The sequence below is a fragment of the Branchiostoma floridae genome, chromosome 4 (assembly GCF_000003815.2).
Source record: "Branchiostoma floridae strain S238N-H82 chromosome 4, Bfl_VNyyK, whole genome shotgun sequence".
Classification (NCBI taxonomy): domain Eukaryota; kingdom Metazoa; phylum Chordata; class Leptocardii; order Amphioxiformes; family Branchiostomatidae; genus Branchiostoma; species Branchiostoma floridae.
In genome coordinates, this window is record NC_049982.1 from 28,092,664 (window position 1) to 28,108,048 (window position 15,385).

At 39.6% G+C, this 15,385-nt stretch overlaps 1 protein-coding gene across 1 annotated transcript in view; it reads right to left on the reverse strand.

Annotated features, from left to right (window-relative positions):
- LOC118413315 (integrator complex subunit 3-like) overlaps nucleotides 1-15,236 on the reverse strand; it is a 30,980-nt gene extending 15,744 nt beyond the window's left edge. Inside the window, exons 1-23 of the mRNA XM_035816623.1 lie at nucleotides 15,045-15,236; nucleotides 14,448-14,531; nucleotides 13,269-13,352; nucleotides 12,454-12,567; nucleotides 11,631-11,715; nucleotides 11,058-11,124; nucleotides 10,480-10,621; nucleotides 9,909-10,038; nucleotides 9,229-9,326; nucleotides 8,979-9,026; nucleotides 8,350-8,493; nucleotides 7,614-7,701; nucleotides 7,309-7,388; nucleotides 6,260-6,351; nucleotides 5,505-5,596; nucleotides 4,212-4,358; nucleotides 3,444-3,573; nucleotides 3,041-3,110; nucleotides 2,124-2,227; nucleotides 1,804-1,848; nucleotides 1,417-1,539; nucleotides 437-530; nucleotides 142-201 (exon numbers count right to left, since the gene is read on the reverse strand). Coding sequence (XP_035672516.1) covers nucleotides 142-201; nucleotides 437-530; nucleotides 1,417-1,539; nucleotides 1,804-1,848; nucleotides 2,124-2,227; nucleotides 3,041-3,110; nucleotides 3,444-3,573; nucleotides 4,212-4,358; nucleotides 5,505-5,596; nucleotides 6,260-6,351; nucleotides 7,309-7,388; nucleotides 7,614-7,701; nucleotides 8,350-8,493; nucleotides 8,979-9,026; nucleotides 9,229-9,326; nucleotides 9,909-10,038; nucleotides 10,480-10,621; nucleotides 11,058-11,124; nucleotides 11,631-11,715; nucleotides 12,454-12,567; nucleotides 13,269-13,352; nucleotides 14,448-14,531; nucleotides 15,045-15,119 — 2,196 coding nt within the window. The 5' untranslated portion in view covers nucleotides 15,120-15,236. The remainder of the gene's footprint in view (nucleotides 1-141; nucleotides 202-436; nucleotides 531-1,416; nucleotides 1,540-1,803; nucleotides 1,849-2,123; nucleotides 2,228-3,040; nucleotides 3,111-3,443; nucleotides 3,574-4,211; nucleotides 4,359-5,504; nucleotides 5,597-6,259; nucleotides 6,352-7,308; nucleotides 7,389-7,613; nucleotides 7,702-8,349; nucleotides 8,494-8,978; nucleotides 9,027-9,228; nucleotides 9,327-9,908; nucleotides 10,039-10,479; nucleotides 10,622-11,057; nucleotides 11,125-11,630; nucleotides 11,716-12,453; nucleotides 12,568-13,268; nucleotides 13,353-14,447; nucleotides 14,532-15,044) is intronic.
- Between the last annotated feature and the right edge of the window lie 149 nt (nucleotides 15,237-15,385).

Consider the following 15,385-nt stretch of genomic DNA (forward strand, 5'->3'; position numbering starts at 1 on the left):
ACATTGTCATTTTGTAGTATGATTCTCAACTGCATTGTCTCCAATTCTTATTAGAGAATGAATTTTACAATTACTTTCAGAGTCTACAGCTTAAGATTAAGATAAGAACAGATTTCTTGAAATCTGAAAAGACAGTCTTACCTGTGTGTAGACAAAGGGCACCAGGTAACACAGTAGGGAAATATCATTGTCTTGGCATTCCTGTGGAAAGAAGAACAATAAGTTGTGACATTGATGAATTGCACATTTGATAAACATCATACATTAAAAGATTCATAACCTGAAAGAAAACCATGTCTTGAAAAATTCAAAACTGCATCTCAGTATAAACAAAACTTACAATTCATTTTATTGAAATAAGGTGTTTAATAATAGTAATAATCTTGTGCAATATAAGGTTAAAGAAAAAATTTAGTAAGAATTGAGAATGTTTAACCTTAATGTCCATCATCAAACAAGTTTCCAGATCTCTGAGTTGGGTGTGGTCACTGAAGTCCTCGTACACTCTGGCCTTGTCTTCAGTCACCTTACTGGAAAATAAACATATCATTTAGAAATATAAAGCCATTACATCATGTGCTAAAGGTATCGTTACAGTCAACTGTTAGTAAAGGTACAGGTAGTCCCATAGGCTTTTTGAGTACATAGGGGCAGTGGTTTGTTATCCACAGTGTTTAGGGCACGATATAAGAATGCAGAGTCAATCCCTCACCTTCTACCACCTTTTACCTCCCCAACTGAAGTCAGGTCCCCATTTTTACACCTGGAGTGAGGAGTCATCTTTCCAAGGACACTTTTTCATACATTATGGTAACCAGCTCCTCTAGCCCTGTCCTGCAATTTGCTACATAATTTATATATAATGCAATAAAAAAACACAAATGGCTGCTACTCTACCTGTAACTGTAATACAACTAAAATGACAGAATCTGGTCAAGGTCAATCACCTTACATTGTATTTGTAGAAAAAGTAGGAGAGGAAGAAACTGGAAAAAAACATAATGTTATTATTCTGTTACAATTTATTTAAGACCTTATATCCGTGCACAAAATAAAGCGCTTACCGACAAGCTTTCGATTAGTCCTCAGATCCTTCTCAAGTTGAAATGACCCAACACCTAAGTCACACATCCGGAACGGAAGTGTGACGTCAGCAAAGGGTAAAAGGTGCTTGGCAGTGTGACTTAGGTGTGACTTAGGTTTTGGGTCATTTCAACTTGAGAAGGATCAGAGGACTGATCGAAAGTTTGTTGGTAAGTGCTTTATCTTGTGCACGGATATAAAGTCTTCAAATTGTAACATAATGTTGACTAACGTCACAGATGAACTTACATTCATGTTACTATTCTGTGAAATTCAGACAGATAGTACAGCAGGTGGTGTCCTATTAGGGTTCGGGTTATAACAATAACTTACCTGACAGACAGATAGTACAGCAAGTGGTACCCCAGCCTCGGCTGACGCTGGTACAACTTGTCCATCAGTGTGTATAGGATTTCCACGCTTGGGTATGAGTCCTCCGACATCTGACACAGGTTTCTGACCAATCAAATCACAGCATTTTCCAAAAAGTTTTCATTAAAACGTATGGAAGTCACAGGCCTTGTAAACAGTATCATTATAATAATCATATTTGCACTTGAAAGCAACTTTCTAAATTATATAAAATTAATACGAAGTTTATTAGCACATCTCTTTAAAAACATTACTGCTGATATATAAAAATTAAAAGAAATCCTTGACTTTAAAAATCTTTGAATGATGTATTTTCAAGAAACTGACAGAGAACATCTCTGCACTTACCTAAAGATAACGTAGACCGGCTTTTCAATTGATTCAAGAATGGACCTGGAATAAAATTATTGTTGTTCAGTTTAGACGGAACAACTTTCATAACTCATATCACTAACAATTTCATACAATAATAGTAGACTTTCTGAGTTGTACACATGTAAGACAAAGAGTATTCTTTCCTTTTCATTTTTATGAACACAAGAACCATTTACAATGTACATGTATAGTATGTATATATGGGTAGCCCTAATGAACCTTTAGGAATCGTAAATTGTAAAAAAAAAATCAACAATGTCACAAATAAACAATCATTGATAATAGTTGCTCACTCTTGCGTAGCTTCGGCCGGTAAAACCTTCCCCGACAGTTGTTTCCTGAACAGCTCCGACAGACAGTCAGCGAGAGGCGAGGCAACTTCACTCTCAAAATCCTCCTGCAGAAACAAGAAGAAAACAAAGACGTCATATACATGTACCTCCCTGAAAAAGTTTTTGTGAATTTCTTACTACCATAGCCAAGCCGTATACAGCTTATCATATGCTATAACAGTCTTAGGATACCAGGGTGATCCGAATTGAGGTCAATGACCTTGGCAGATGTTTATGGATTATACCACACTACTAAGAAACTACATGTGCCCCATGCTAAAATAATCCATCTTGAGTTATAGGTGCAAACACACAATCATACACAGGCTCTTAGCCAAGCATGCGTCAACGTGTCATCTGGACGCACTTTTCTTAGAATAACAAGAAATTTGATGCCCCTGGACGCCCTATACTGGGGAGAAAATCCTCTGACAAGCATGAAATACTGATTGACCAGGGATGCAACCAGGTCATCTGTGGTCACAGTCTTCTACTGCGACCCCTGGAACAGTATTTTTGCCTCTTGGGATACCTTAGAATGCACTGTTTTATCTTAAAATCATGTGAAAAACTCTGCACCGTGGAAGGTGGATGCCCCCAGACCCCCTACAATAGTCACTTAATGCGACTCACCAATAAGTTTGGACTCCCTAAAATAAAATCCTAGCTAAAAGCCTGATCATACATGTACATTGTAGTACACAACCAAAAACACTGTACCCCCATTGAAGGTAAACCTCTTTCCCCTAGTTCTGAAGATTATCTGACAAAATATGTGCACCAGTTTACTGTGGCATTATCTTTCAATTATGACAGTCTACAATATTCTATTGTGTTCTAAATGTACATGACTTGCAAGAGTTCTCTTTCCCTCTTACCATTTGTAAGATGGTCTCCACAATTTTGTCCACCACTTCACATTGGGCTTCTGTGTCTTGGGAAATATCACTGAAAACAGAAATGTACACATTGATTACATTATAAGTATGTATAGCAATGCAGGTCTCAACTACGTACATTAATCAGAAGGCGAGGTATTGAATACAGTAAGCTGTTACTGTAACTAAAATTCATTCATTTTTACAAGAATTATTTTCGGTGATACATGTTTTTATACTGTATTTTAGGTATGCGATCGAAATGAATTTGCAGTACATGTACAGTAGTAATAAAATACAATCCAGAAAAGCATATTTGTGGGGTCATGAATTTATGGGTAAGAGGTCACCAAGAAAATTAAAACCAGTGTGAACGTTTTAAGATTTACATGATGGTACGCACCTGTCCGCCTGTAGTTGTACCACGAGGTCCCGCAGTTCGCTGTCCCGTGCCAGTTGTCTCAGCGAGTCCGAGATGTCCACGGTCGACTCGTCCACTTCTTTGATTGGCCGGAACTTCCAGTGTACCTTGCCTATAAGTGGATCAAAAACAATCCGTCATGAATTTGCAAACCTTGCTTTCCATTGTCCTTCACAGATATTTCTACACACAATTTTTTTCCTCTTTTTCAATATGGATGTCCCTGTGGCTCAACTGGTAGTAGACTCACAGTTCGCAGCTTCTTGTTCCTATCAGACCTAGAAAAAATGTTGTGCTCCTGTTTCCATACCTACCCTAGAAAAACCTGCCAACCCTAGCCTTTTTTTGGGTGGGCAGTGGAGTTACATAGTTTCCAGTTAGAATTTTCATTCAGCCTGCTTCCTATTGAAATAAAAACACTGCTTGTCCTAGCTACCTAATGAAGGATAAATGTATCTATTGTGCACAACATTCAAGTTTGACATTGAAAGACACTTAGTGTCCTCATGCATTTCAGTTTACTTTGTTCAACTGTATTGTAATATGTCTCACTAAATTTTTGGCTAAAGGAAACTGCAAGAAAAAAAGATAATCCCTACCTACCGACCCTAGTTTTTTCAGGACTGAAGCAGGAAAGACAATTATATTTTTTTCCTATGTGCCACTAGGCACTACAAGGTGAACAACACAACAATAATGTTTTGTGGAACATTTCTTATCCAGAGTTTCCTGCGTAGAGCTGCATCTTACCCCCAATTTCCTCCTCTTCGTCATCGCTGAACGCCACCTCTCCGACGTACTCTCTGTCGTTGTTCTTGTCGTTATCAGAACTGATGAGAACGACCTCTGGTTTGACCAGTAGTGGTTCTTCCACCGGAACTTTGGTTGCTGATGTCGCTGAGGTTAACAAGTTAGAGACAAATGTTATGACAAAACACAAGCAGAAGAACAGAGTGGATGGTGACGTAAAAAGAGCAATGAATAGAAAAATCATTAAAGGGATGGAAATAGTAACAGTGCCCCCTTGCACTTCTAATCAACATTACAACACCTTCTACAATGTATATGGTAAATGATCAATGCATTGATGGGAGAAGGAAAACACCTAAGTTTAAGAATAATGCACATAAAAAAAACTGTTGGTAAGGAGCTTCTCTAAGTAGATGAAGGAGGGCCATGGACGGGCAGATAATGGCAGTGACAATGCTTAAGGTATCTCGGTTGGCTAAATTGGCATTTTGACCTTCCACTGTTTTCATATCAATTAAGAAAGAATGGAGAATTAGAAAATGTTTGTTTTCATCTGATATAAAAAATCTAACTCTTAATAACTACAGATCGTTAGTAGATATCAGTTTTCGCAACAATACGTTTGTAGCTTGCATCATTATGCAACGAAAAACGAAGTTTCATTACTGTGGTATGTACCAAAGTGCTGTATTTTGTCATGATAGAAAAAATAATATCAGAGGTAATAAAAATGATGACGTCATCAATTTGGCCCCCAAAAAATCAGATTTAGAATTCTTTAATGCCCATCTATCAACATTCGTTATGGCTCCATTCTTTCTTAATTCATTAATAAGAAAACAGTGGAAGGTCAAAATGCCAATTTAGCCAACCGAGATACCTTAGTGGTAAATTCAGGAGAACGGACAATGGAAACTGGTAAATTGTAATTACTTGTTATATTGCAAAATGATTTGGGCAGGATTTCTATTGATTGTTCCATTGCATTCAAAGAATGTCTTCAAAACACTTTGAACACTGAGGCAGCCCTTGTGACTATCTAATATTCAACTTTAAGATATGAATAACTTGTAAACACATAACATTTAATGATAAATTCAGGATAAGAAATAACATAATTATGATATGACACTATATAATGTATACAACCTTTTATGCCTCACTCAGAATTTGTCAACAATGCTAAACCTTGAAGAAGAGTAGGCATAGAATTCAGATTCTTGTGACTTGTATCATTATAATTTATAGCATTCAAATTCTACATTCATTTGATGTCCAGGCAAAATGACTCACCGGTTGTTGTACAGAACTCAGAAAACTTGTCTCTGATCATGACTCTCAGGTCCTTGTCAAGCTTGGGGTTGTCAAACAACGGAGACAGCGACCTGGTATGGGCAGATTTACCAGTACTGTAAAAATTATATTTTGTTTGAGGAGTGATGTAGCATCATTTTTATTTACTTATTTATTTATTAAAACTTCACAGATCAGGTACAATCTGAGGGGAGCCGGCAACAGAAATCCAGTTTCTCTACGAGGCCGACTCCCCAGAAGATCTACAAGCAATAAATGTAAAAAATAGCCTATCATCGAAAACTACATTAAATACAATAAAAGAATAATAACAAGTTAACAAGTTCAATAACGATTAGGAATAAAATAGCTAGTGAATCATGAAAGTAAGCAATGAGAGCAGCGGCAAATAGAAGTCCAGGTACAAAAATTATCAGCTTAGAAGGTGTGATCTGCGCGGGATGTATAATGAGTGACCAGTAATTTCCTAACAGATGGAATGGTAAGGTTTGAGAACATATGTTGGCGGATTGTTGCAGGTAAAGTATTCCAGATAAGTACAATGCGGCTGAAGTAAGAGAAAGTAAATGTTTCGGTTTTACATATACGGACAACAAGTTGGAAAGAATTTGTTGTTAGTCCAAATAAAGATACATGCAAAACCTAAATATAGCAAAAAAAGGTTACCTTATAACAAAAAAAAGGTTGGTGTATGATAAAATAGTTTGACTGGTGACAATGATAAGTTGACTTACGGTAGAACCCTTTTCTCCAAGATCTGCCTCAAGGAGGTGTGAATCCCTTGTCTCACTTGGGCTTCGTAAGGGGGGAAGAAGTTTGGAATGATCTGCAAGACGACAAGAAGAAACAGTTTTAGTCTTAATCAACACTTTTCTTGCTGAAGTGACCTGTGAAACAGATGTTTCATACATGCAGCAGCCATTGTCTTTTGTCAGTAACACTCTCTCATTGGTCAAAGTGTTAATTACCATGCTGTCATTGGTTGAACTTTGACTTTTGTGATTGACAGTCGGGATTGGTTGGGTTAGGAATCAGGGAGAATGTTATATATCTTTACTGTAGAAGTCTCTAAGGGATGTCCCTGTAGCTCAACTGGTAGCAGCCTCACAGTTAAGCTAGTTGGTAACTGGGACAACCTGGTTAAATCCAGGGTATATGGCATTTTGGTTGGGGCTGCACCAGGGCTCTAGCCAGGTCAAAATTTTTTTCCGTCAGCCAATTCCCATTGTCGCGAAAATCGCGAAAACACTCTCCGAGGAGTAAAAAGACTGAACTGATACCTTGAAAAACGGGTTTTAATGAGATTATCGTATGCTAAAGGACGCCGACACACTTCGTCAACAATAATAACAATAGCAAAACAAACAGTGTGTGGCTTTTACGGCCGTGTACAGCGTCCCCAAGCTGCCTGTAGCTTCCACCAAGGATTTTTGTCCGTCATGGTTGACGGATTGGTTTTAAAATTTTTCCGTCACACGCAGCAAATTTCCGTCAATTGACGGAAAAACGGACGCTGCCTAGAGCCCTGGGCTGCACCCATCTTTCGGATGTGACGTAAAATGGGGGCCAATGTGCGAGGAGGTGCCTTGAGCATGTTAAAGGAGAAAGCTTAGCGATCCTTTCCAGTAAAAAAACAGTGCTACTGATCAGCAAAAAACTTTGCCACTAGGCACTACAAGGGTCTGAACGAACAAGAAAATTCTGCATTATACATCAAACATGGCAAACAGGCTCCATCCCCGAGGTGTTACCAAAAAAACTACTCCTATAAGTTGTAACCTACCCGACATAGGAAGTCCAGAAGTGTGGCTGTTATGTGTGGATGGGAGCGTAGAGAGTGGTGCATCACTAAAATGGCAGGTTCTAGAAAAGAAAAGAAAACAATGTTTGCATTAAGTCATATTTTTCTGTCAGGAACGACGTTAAGACTTATTGTAGACGTCAGAAACTTTCTCAGTTGTGCTTAACTTAAGTTAAAGCGTGAAATTATTTTTTCAGTTTGTTGACAATTACCTTTATTGTTGTTGTTGCGAACGTTCTTAGATTCTCATGAATACTACAAAGTACAAAGCAACATGTGTAACAAACCTATATTCATGATGCTGTCCTTGTCAGGCTGGTAGAACAGCCAATCGTAGAACAGCGACAGTTTGGCGTTGGATGCTGCAACATTGGACTGCGGGTAAAGAACAATGAACACTTGCTCTGTTTTATTCTATCTAACTCTAACATACTACAGTATGGTGACCAGCCGCTCCAGCCCTGTCCTGCTACTTGCTACATAATGTAATCCAACACTATAGAGTGTCTGTTAACTATACCAGTAACCATGGTAATGGTCATCTGGTCAAGGTCATTGACCTTATTTGTGTTACGAAAAAGAAGAGAAAGACAAAGAAATAGAGCAAAAACAATATGTTCCCTTCTGAGATGATTACGCTACTGTAATTCACTTTATCTTCACGGTACCAAATTTTTACGGTCTGAGGAAATTGAACTTGTTCTCAGAACTAAATGTTCACTGCCGAGGCAAGTGAGAATGAAAAAAGTCTGTGCATTATCTTTTATCGGTAATGATATGTTCACGTTACAGTCGTCACCGTGAAAAACGTGAACATAACAGTACATTGAAAAATTCAGGAATTACAGTAACCTTTCTGGGGAATCAGACAGTGTTTGGAACAGCCATACCCATATATGGATATGTATGGTAGTTACTTTTTACTCCCTCTGTAAAAAAATTTGCAACTGATGCATGCATTTGTTTTAACTTTTTTAGGTAGATCAAACAACTTAAAACTTTCAAATTGGCAATCAACGATACCTTGCAGGACATGAGCAGCCAGCCAATGAGAGCCCAGCGTGGGACGATGTCGGAGCACAGGATCTCGTTGGAGGGATGGATGACGCCACAGATGTAACGAATCAGGTCGCAGCGTAGTGACTGGCTCTCTGGGGTACTCAAGTACTGTACAGGGAGGGAGAAAAACATCAAGGGCAATTTGAATGAAATGCTGGTATTGGCTCAATTGCTTTTAAAAAACTACATGATTGTATGATATAAGAAAGCTGTTAAGAAACCTTAAAACTCACCAGGCCTAAATATTGAAATGATTAATAGATGGATAAAGGGAGGAAAAGCCTCTCTAGAATCACTCTCTCTCACTCACTCTCTCACTCACTCACTCACTCAAATCATTCACTGAAATCACTCACTCACGCACTCATTCACTCACTCAAATCATTCACTCAAATCACTCACTCACTCACTCACTCAAATCATTCACTCAAATCACTCACTCAAATCACTCTGATTCAATAACATTCAATCTCACTCAATAACTGACTCTGTCCATCTATCCATCCATCCATCTATCCCTCCATCCATCTATCCCTCCCTCCCTCCATCCATCCATCCATCCATCAATCAGTTATAAGAGAGTATTCTCTAACCTGTCTCTGGAACCAGTCTTGGTATCTCTGTTGTTGACCAAATCGAACCTACAGAATGAAACAAACATTATGATTTAATAAGAAAGAACAAAACTCACAGTGAAATGTAGAAAAGAAAATTGCAGAGACATTAAGCACTGATGTAGAATAAAGATTTAGATATGGTTATTATTGCTGCAGCAATAGCGTGTTTTTTTTAATACAAAATTTGCAGAGCAATAATTTCTCAGGAACAGAATGTGCCACAAACCTTAGACGTGATGAAGTGCAGTTTGTTCTCCATCTCTGGAGTCAGCCGGCACGCCAGGAACTTACGGGACGTTCGCAACGTCATCAGCTGGGAAAGGCCTGGAGATACATAGAAAAACATTAGAGTGATGCATATAATGCATATAAAACATGGTCTTCTTCTTCCGCATATGTGTTAACTTTAATTGGCTGAAGACTCTGACACAGAATGGGGATATATATAATATTATAAGGGTACTCTTGGTGAAGACATGGTGGTCCCTATGGTTACTATTCTTTTGTAGCAGTTTTCCAACAAGACAATGGAGAAATGTCAAAGCATGCAAAGCACAGTTTTAGCAATATGAACCAAAGGTCAAGGTCTGCTGGCCTTTTTGAGGTTGGAGGTGCAGATTGTTATGCACTGAGTCTGGGGCAGGGTGTTAAAAGTTGGGGCCCATCCCTCTCCTTGTATCCACTGTATTTTTAACTTAAGTTTGCAACCGAAGTCAGGTAGCCATTTTTACACTTGGGTAGGGTGATGAAATTTGCATGAACAGCCATTTTCCCCAGAAAAACTATCTTCCTTCAATATCACATCATACCTCACATACTCTCAGTTCTTAAAAGAATTTGTAAACATTTCTAACTTTCCTTTTGACACAGCCTGAGGGGCGAGTCAAATAATAAAGACTTACTAACCAGTAAATTGATGACTGAGTGTCTGTGGGTTTGTGATCATGTCTCGCCACAGGCGCTCGAATTCCGGTATGCGGGCAACGTGCTGTAGCAGGCGGATCAGATCCCGACCAATCACGGCGCAGTCTGTCCACTGTGAGAAAGGACAGTTGTTTCAAATCAGATCAGTCACAGAACAGTATTTACATTGAGGAATAACAGTTACTACAAGTCAGACCAATCACTGAACAGTATGTCCATGGTGACTGTGAGGAATGGCAGCTATTTCAAATCAGACCAATCAAAAGGCAGTCTGCCCTCAGTGTGGATTGACAGTTATTTCAAATCAGACCATTTAAAGCAAAGCTTATCTACTGTCATAATAACTGACAATGCTGACAGTTACTTCAATTTAGATGTGAAAAGCAAAGAAATCAGATGTTCTATTTGTATTTATAGTAACAATAACTACAAATTTCGTAGTTACTGTATTATATTTGTAGTTACTGTACTACATGTATCAATACAAATGGAACATCTGTTCACATTTCACAAATCAATATAACAAATAATTAGACTACGGACAACTACGAACCTTTTCTCGAAGAAGCGTCACGCAAAAGTCCACTTCTTTTTGCCTGATCCCGGCCAACCCCTGACCTCCGTGGTCCTCCACCAGTCGTAGGTATGTGTAGACAGAGATGGACACCAACACGGGGTGTTTGTCTAACCATGGTCTACAGGTGGGGAGGGGGGCGAGAGAGAGAAAAGGAAGAAACAAGACGAAAAAGGTTATTAAACCAGTCTAAGGCTGGAAACAGATATTTATTCATCTTTTTACTTATCTATTAATCTTCAGACAGGTGGGTAGCCCCTTCAACTTATTGGGAGTTGATTTCCAAGGGGGCCCACTTACATGAATAACAAAACAAAATGCGCAATGGAGGAAAGAGGAGGTTTATGATTGGTTAACAATCTTACCATTACGGTAAATGCCTTTAAGTTTGAAGTAATTTAATATTGCAGTGAAGAGCGAATGCAGCGTTCGCGGCAGTTTAAATTTCGTGATATCGCCTAAGTCCCTAATGGTACAGTGGTTTTAAGTTCATTGTGCATTCACCGCGAAAACTGCAAACATAAAACCAAATGCAAAAATTGAAATAAATACAGTACCTGTTATCGGCGAGAACATCGAGCACGGCCTCCGCAAGCCACACGTTCTTCTGAGACACGTCTCCTCCTGTGGGCAAGAGATTTTCACAGTTAACAACTTTCCAGTCACCGCAGGGATTCAAGTAGATGCAAAACGCCTAAATGTTTTCTATATTTCAGTGCATTGGGAATACTGCAAATACAATAATCCCCGTGGTGGTTTTATGTTTGCAGCTTTTGCAATGTAGCTGCCACCATGAAAACTGCAAACGTAAAATTCATTGTGAAAACCGCGAACATAAATCCGCCGCAAGCATTTTTCCATTTTAGTATGTGACTACAGTAGATATGACACTACCGGAAACTCTAAACCACCTCCAACACTCAATTTTCCCCTCCACCGCGAAATAAAACGGACGCGAACTTGGATACATTTTACAGTATATATTGTATAATGGCAAGCAATTAAACTAAACATGGTTACAGTACTAGTACATACACCTTACTGATCTAAAACGATTTTCCAGAATTGTGAACAAAGTCCTTTACATATGGGCCCGAAAACGTCACTAATATTCAAGAGCTGCTACCCACCGATGATCTGTTTGAGTAGTGACAGACAGATGCCATCAGTTCCTGCTACGGACGTCTTGATCAGTTCTCGAGTCAACCAAAGCACCTGTGATGCAAATAATACACAGTGTTAGAACTATGAGATGAATACAATAATATAATTGAATGTACACTTTAACTTTTAGTTTTAACATAGTACTGTAAGAGTCCTTTAGCTACATTTCTGTTTTGGTTATATTAAGGTTAAGATGGCTACACGTACAACAATGCCTCTAAAGTTTTAAGGCTTTAGTCCTAATTTCACTGCTGCCTTTCAGGGATGCAGCCCCGGTCATGGTATAGATTAAATTCAACCCAGGGCCCAGCCCGGCCAAGCCCAAAAGTATCCAAGGAACCGCAAGATCTCTCAAGGTGAATCGTAGGGGCCATGCCAAAATGCCCCTGAAATGACAGTCTTTTAAACAATGTCAAACAATTGAAAACCTGAAATGTGAGGAGTAACTTGCAGGGTTCAGGATTACTGTAAATGCATTTAAGTTCGCGGGGATTTAGTTTTGCGGTAGCGGGAAAAATGACTTTTCCCGGTGGTTTTAATTTCGCGGTAACACCGTAGACTGCAGTCTAATACCATTATAGAAAATGTTCGCGGTTGTCTTAAGTTCGCAGTGAAGTGGTCACTGCGAAAACCGCAAACATTAATCCACCGCGAACATTTCTGCATTTACAGTATATTTGATCTGTGGCAATCTAAAATGTTTATGGGTAACCTTGCATTTGACTGTGACCTGGCTATAGAAATTACTTCGAACCCGGTATTAGTGCACCTGTATATGACACTTCTTACCTGTGTTCTAACAGACTCCAGTAGTTTGGAGAAGTGGTCTGTGATGAGTTGGTTCAGTTTAACCAGTACCAGGCCCAGTCCGTCCCTTGTGATAAACGTCAGGTCACTCAGAGACTAGAAACAGTGCATAAAAGAGAAAAGTTTCTTGTAATACTAGTTTTATCCTATAGTGTCAAATGGCTAAGTGGCTACTTATAAGCTATAGGCTAGTAGACACAACAATTTAAGCAGTCAAATGTTTGATTATAACCCTGTCACATTTGGTGAAGATCGATCGGACGACGATATTGCGGCTATCGCCCGAGCCTCGCTTATAATAATAACTTTATTGTACAACAATTGTACGAGGTACAAAGTATGGCTTATATGTGACAGGGACGGTTTTCAGGTGAAAAATACGCGCAACCCTCTGTCGATCTTAAATATGGCCAATCTTCCATCGATACACCTGAAGATCGTGGATAATGTGACAGGGGTATTACAAGGAAGAAGGAATGGAGCTATATATAAGTATCTGTGAAGGGACTGAAGTATTTTTCAAAGGTGGGACAGAACATTGAAATAAACATAGTATACTTAGAAAGAGAGAGGAAAGTACATTCAGTCAAAAGAAAAATAAGACTAAGAGATGCTTGCAAAGATGAAACAAAGAAAGATTGAAAGAGAAAGAGAGAAGAGAAAGAAATGAAAGAGGGAAGGAAGCAAGGAAGAGAAAACAGACAAGGAAAGAGAGGAAAGAACTTAACTTAAGAAAGGCAGACACACAAGAACAACAAAAATCAAACTTTTAAACAAATAATGAAAAAGAAGCTGACCTTTTGAGCACTAGTAGACTCCACCAGTATACTGTACAGCAGGCCCATGGTGATCTCTTCATGTTCCTGCATTCCTTTGCACACCTAGAAATACAGGTGGAACATTTTACACCCGCATTTTACACCTGTAGCTGTTTTCAAATGAGAATAAACCTCTACACTTCATACGGATGAAAAATCTCATACCCTTTCAAGAGTCACGCACGGTTGTTAGTTGAGGTGCTATGATTGAATCCCTGACAGGTTGGAGGGTTGTGCCTTTGACTTTGAGTTTGAGAAAGATGCTTTGATTCCACACCAATTTCCTCACGTAACTTGGTTTGGTTTGGTTATACAGATCTCCATTTAATTTAGTGACTGATATGTTACTATTCTTCCTGGAGTCCGGGTGAATTGTAGAGAATCACCAATTCTAGACGTTAAATTAGGATTTTGCACCATCGCACACCGCACCATCGCACGTGTGAGGGTTCTTTAACGTGCCTGGGGTGTGACTCTCCCCATACACGGGACCACCATTTTACGTCCTATCCGAGGGACGGCCCTAGCCGAAGCTAAGCACTCATTTTCACCTGAGTAAAGTGAGGAAGGTCGTATAAAGTGCCTTTCCCAAGGGTACAAGATAGGTAACACGGCAGCCGGATTCGAACCCGCAATCTCTCGGTCACGGGGCGAACACGGTCCCGCTGCGCTACGTGGTCCCACAACTAAATGAATACCCGGCTTTGGCTATATCTTGACGTCCCTCAGATGGGACAATAATGGTTGTCCCGTGTTTGAGGAGAGCCACACTTCGAGAACGTAAAAGAACCCACCACACATATCGAAAAGAGTACTTGGGAAACCTTCCCAGTGTGAGTGGTTCAATTATAAAAATTATCTGTCTGCTTAGTTGTATTACACCATGAGGTGGTTTATGCAATATAAATGATGTACTGTAAATGCAGAAATGTTCGCGGAGGTTTTATGTTCGTGGTTTTCGCGGTGGACACTTCAGCGCAATCTTAAAACCACCTCCAACATTTTTCCATTATATTTTTTTTTCTTACTACAGTTTACATGTATGGCACTACCGCGAATTTTAAACCGCTGCAAACATTCCGTTTCCCCACTACAGTGAAAATAATCCCTGCAAACTTATACATTTACAGTAGTACAAACAAAATTGCAATTCCTTACCATCGCGTTCAGGGCGTCGTGAGCTTCTCTGTCGGAAAGTCCGGCCACCAGCGCCGTGTAGGTCTCATGGCAACGTTCCAGCTTCTACAGGTCAAGACACAGAAGATTCAACAGTTAGTTAGCATTCATTCAATAAATAGATTGATACATGTTGCTAGACCTTCTGAATTTATGATTACTATAAACTTCAAGTGTTACAAGGATCCCCCCATGCAGGCCCTTACATAGTTGGTAAAATTGTACTTCCCACCTTAAAGATTAGTATCATAAATGCAGCAGATATTCAAATTCATAAGGAAATGTCTCGAATAAAAATATGCAAGGGGTTCAACCAAAAAGCAGGTCTTTTACTAGTTTTGCAATATTACTCTCATATATTAGTAAATTGGTTCGTTGCAAGCAAACGCCAAGAAAGTTCTGATCTCAATGACATCTAAGTGTGATCTAAGTGAGATCTAAGACTAGTAAGAGGGATCTAGGTAGTAGCTGCAGCTGGTTGGACTGTCTGCCCATGCCCCCCTCCCCACTTTGCACTCTGCAAGCTGTGCACTGAGCGATATTCTTTCTTTCTTTCCAAACAAAATCTCGATAGCGTACCTCTTCTAGCTCGTCCTTTGGATCCAGAGATCCTACTTCGTACAGTCGTGTCTTGGGAGGCTGGTTCGGCTCCATGGCTCCAGCCCTGCACACAAAAAATCCTGGCGGCACCAGTTTGAATCTGTTCGGTCTGTTGGCTGCTGCCCACCACTGCTGCCGTGCGAGTCGTTGTTGACACCGTACAGAAGCGCCACCTTGCAGTTTTTGTTGTTTTTGCAGGATGGAAATGAACACGTTTGGTCTTGCAATGGGTAACGTTAAACGAATAGGAAGGCGTCAGAAAACGTTGGTAGTAAACGATATAGGGGTTTCGGGATGCGAAAGATAGCTACAGCTGGAAG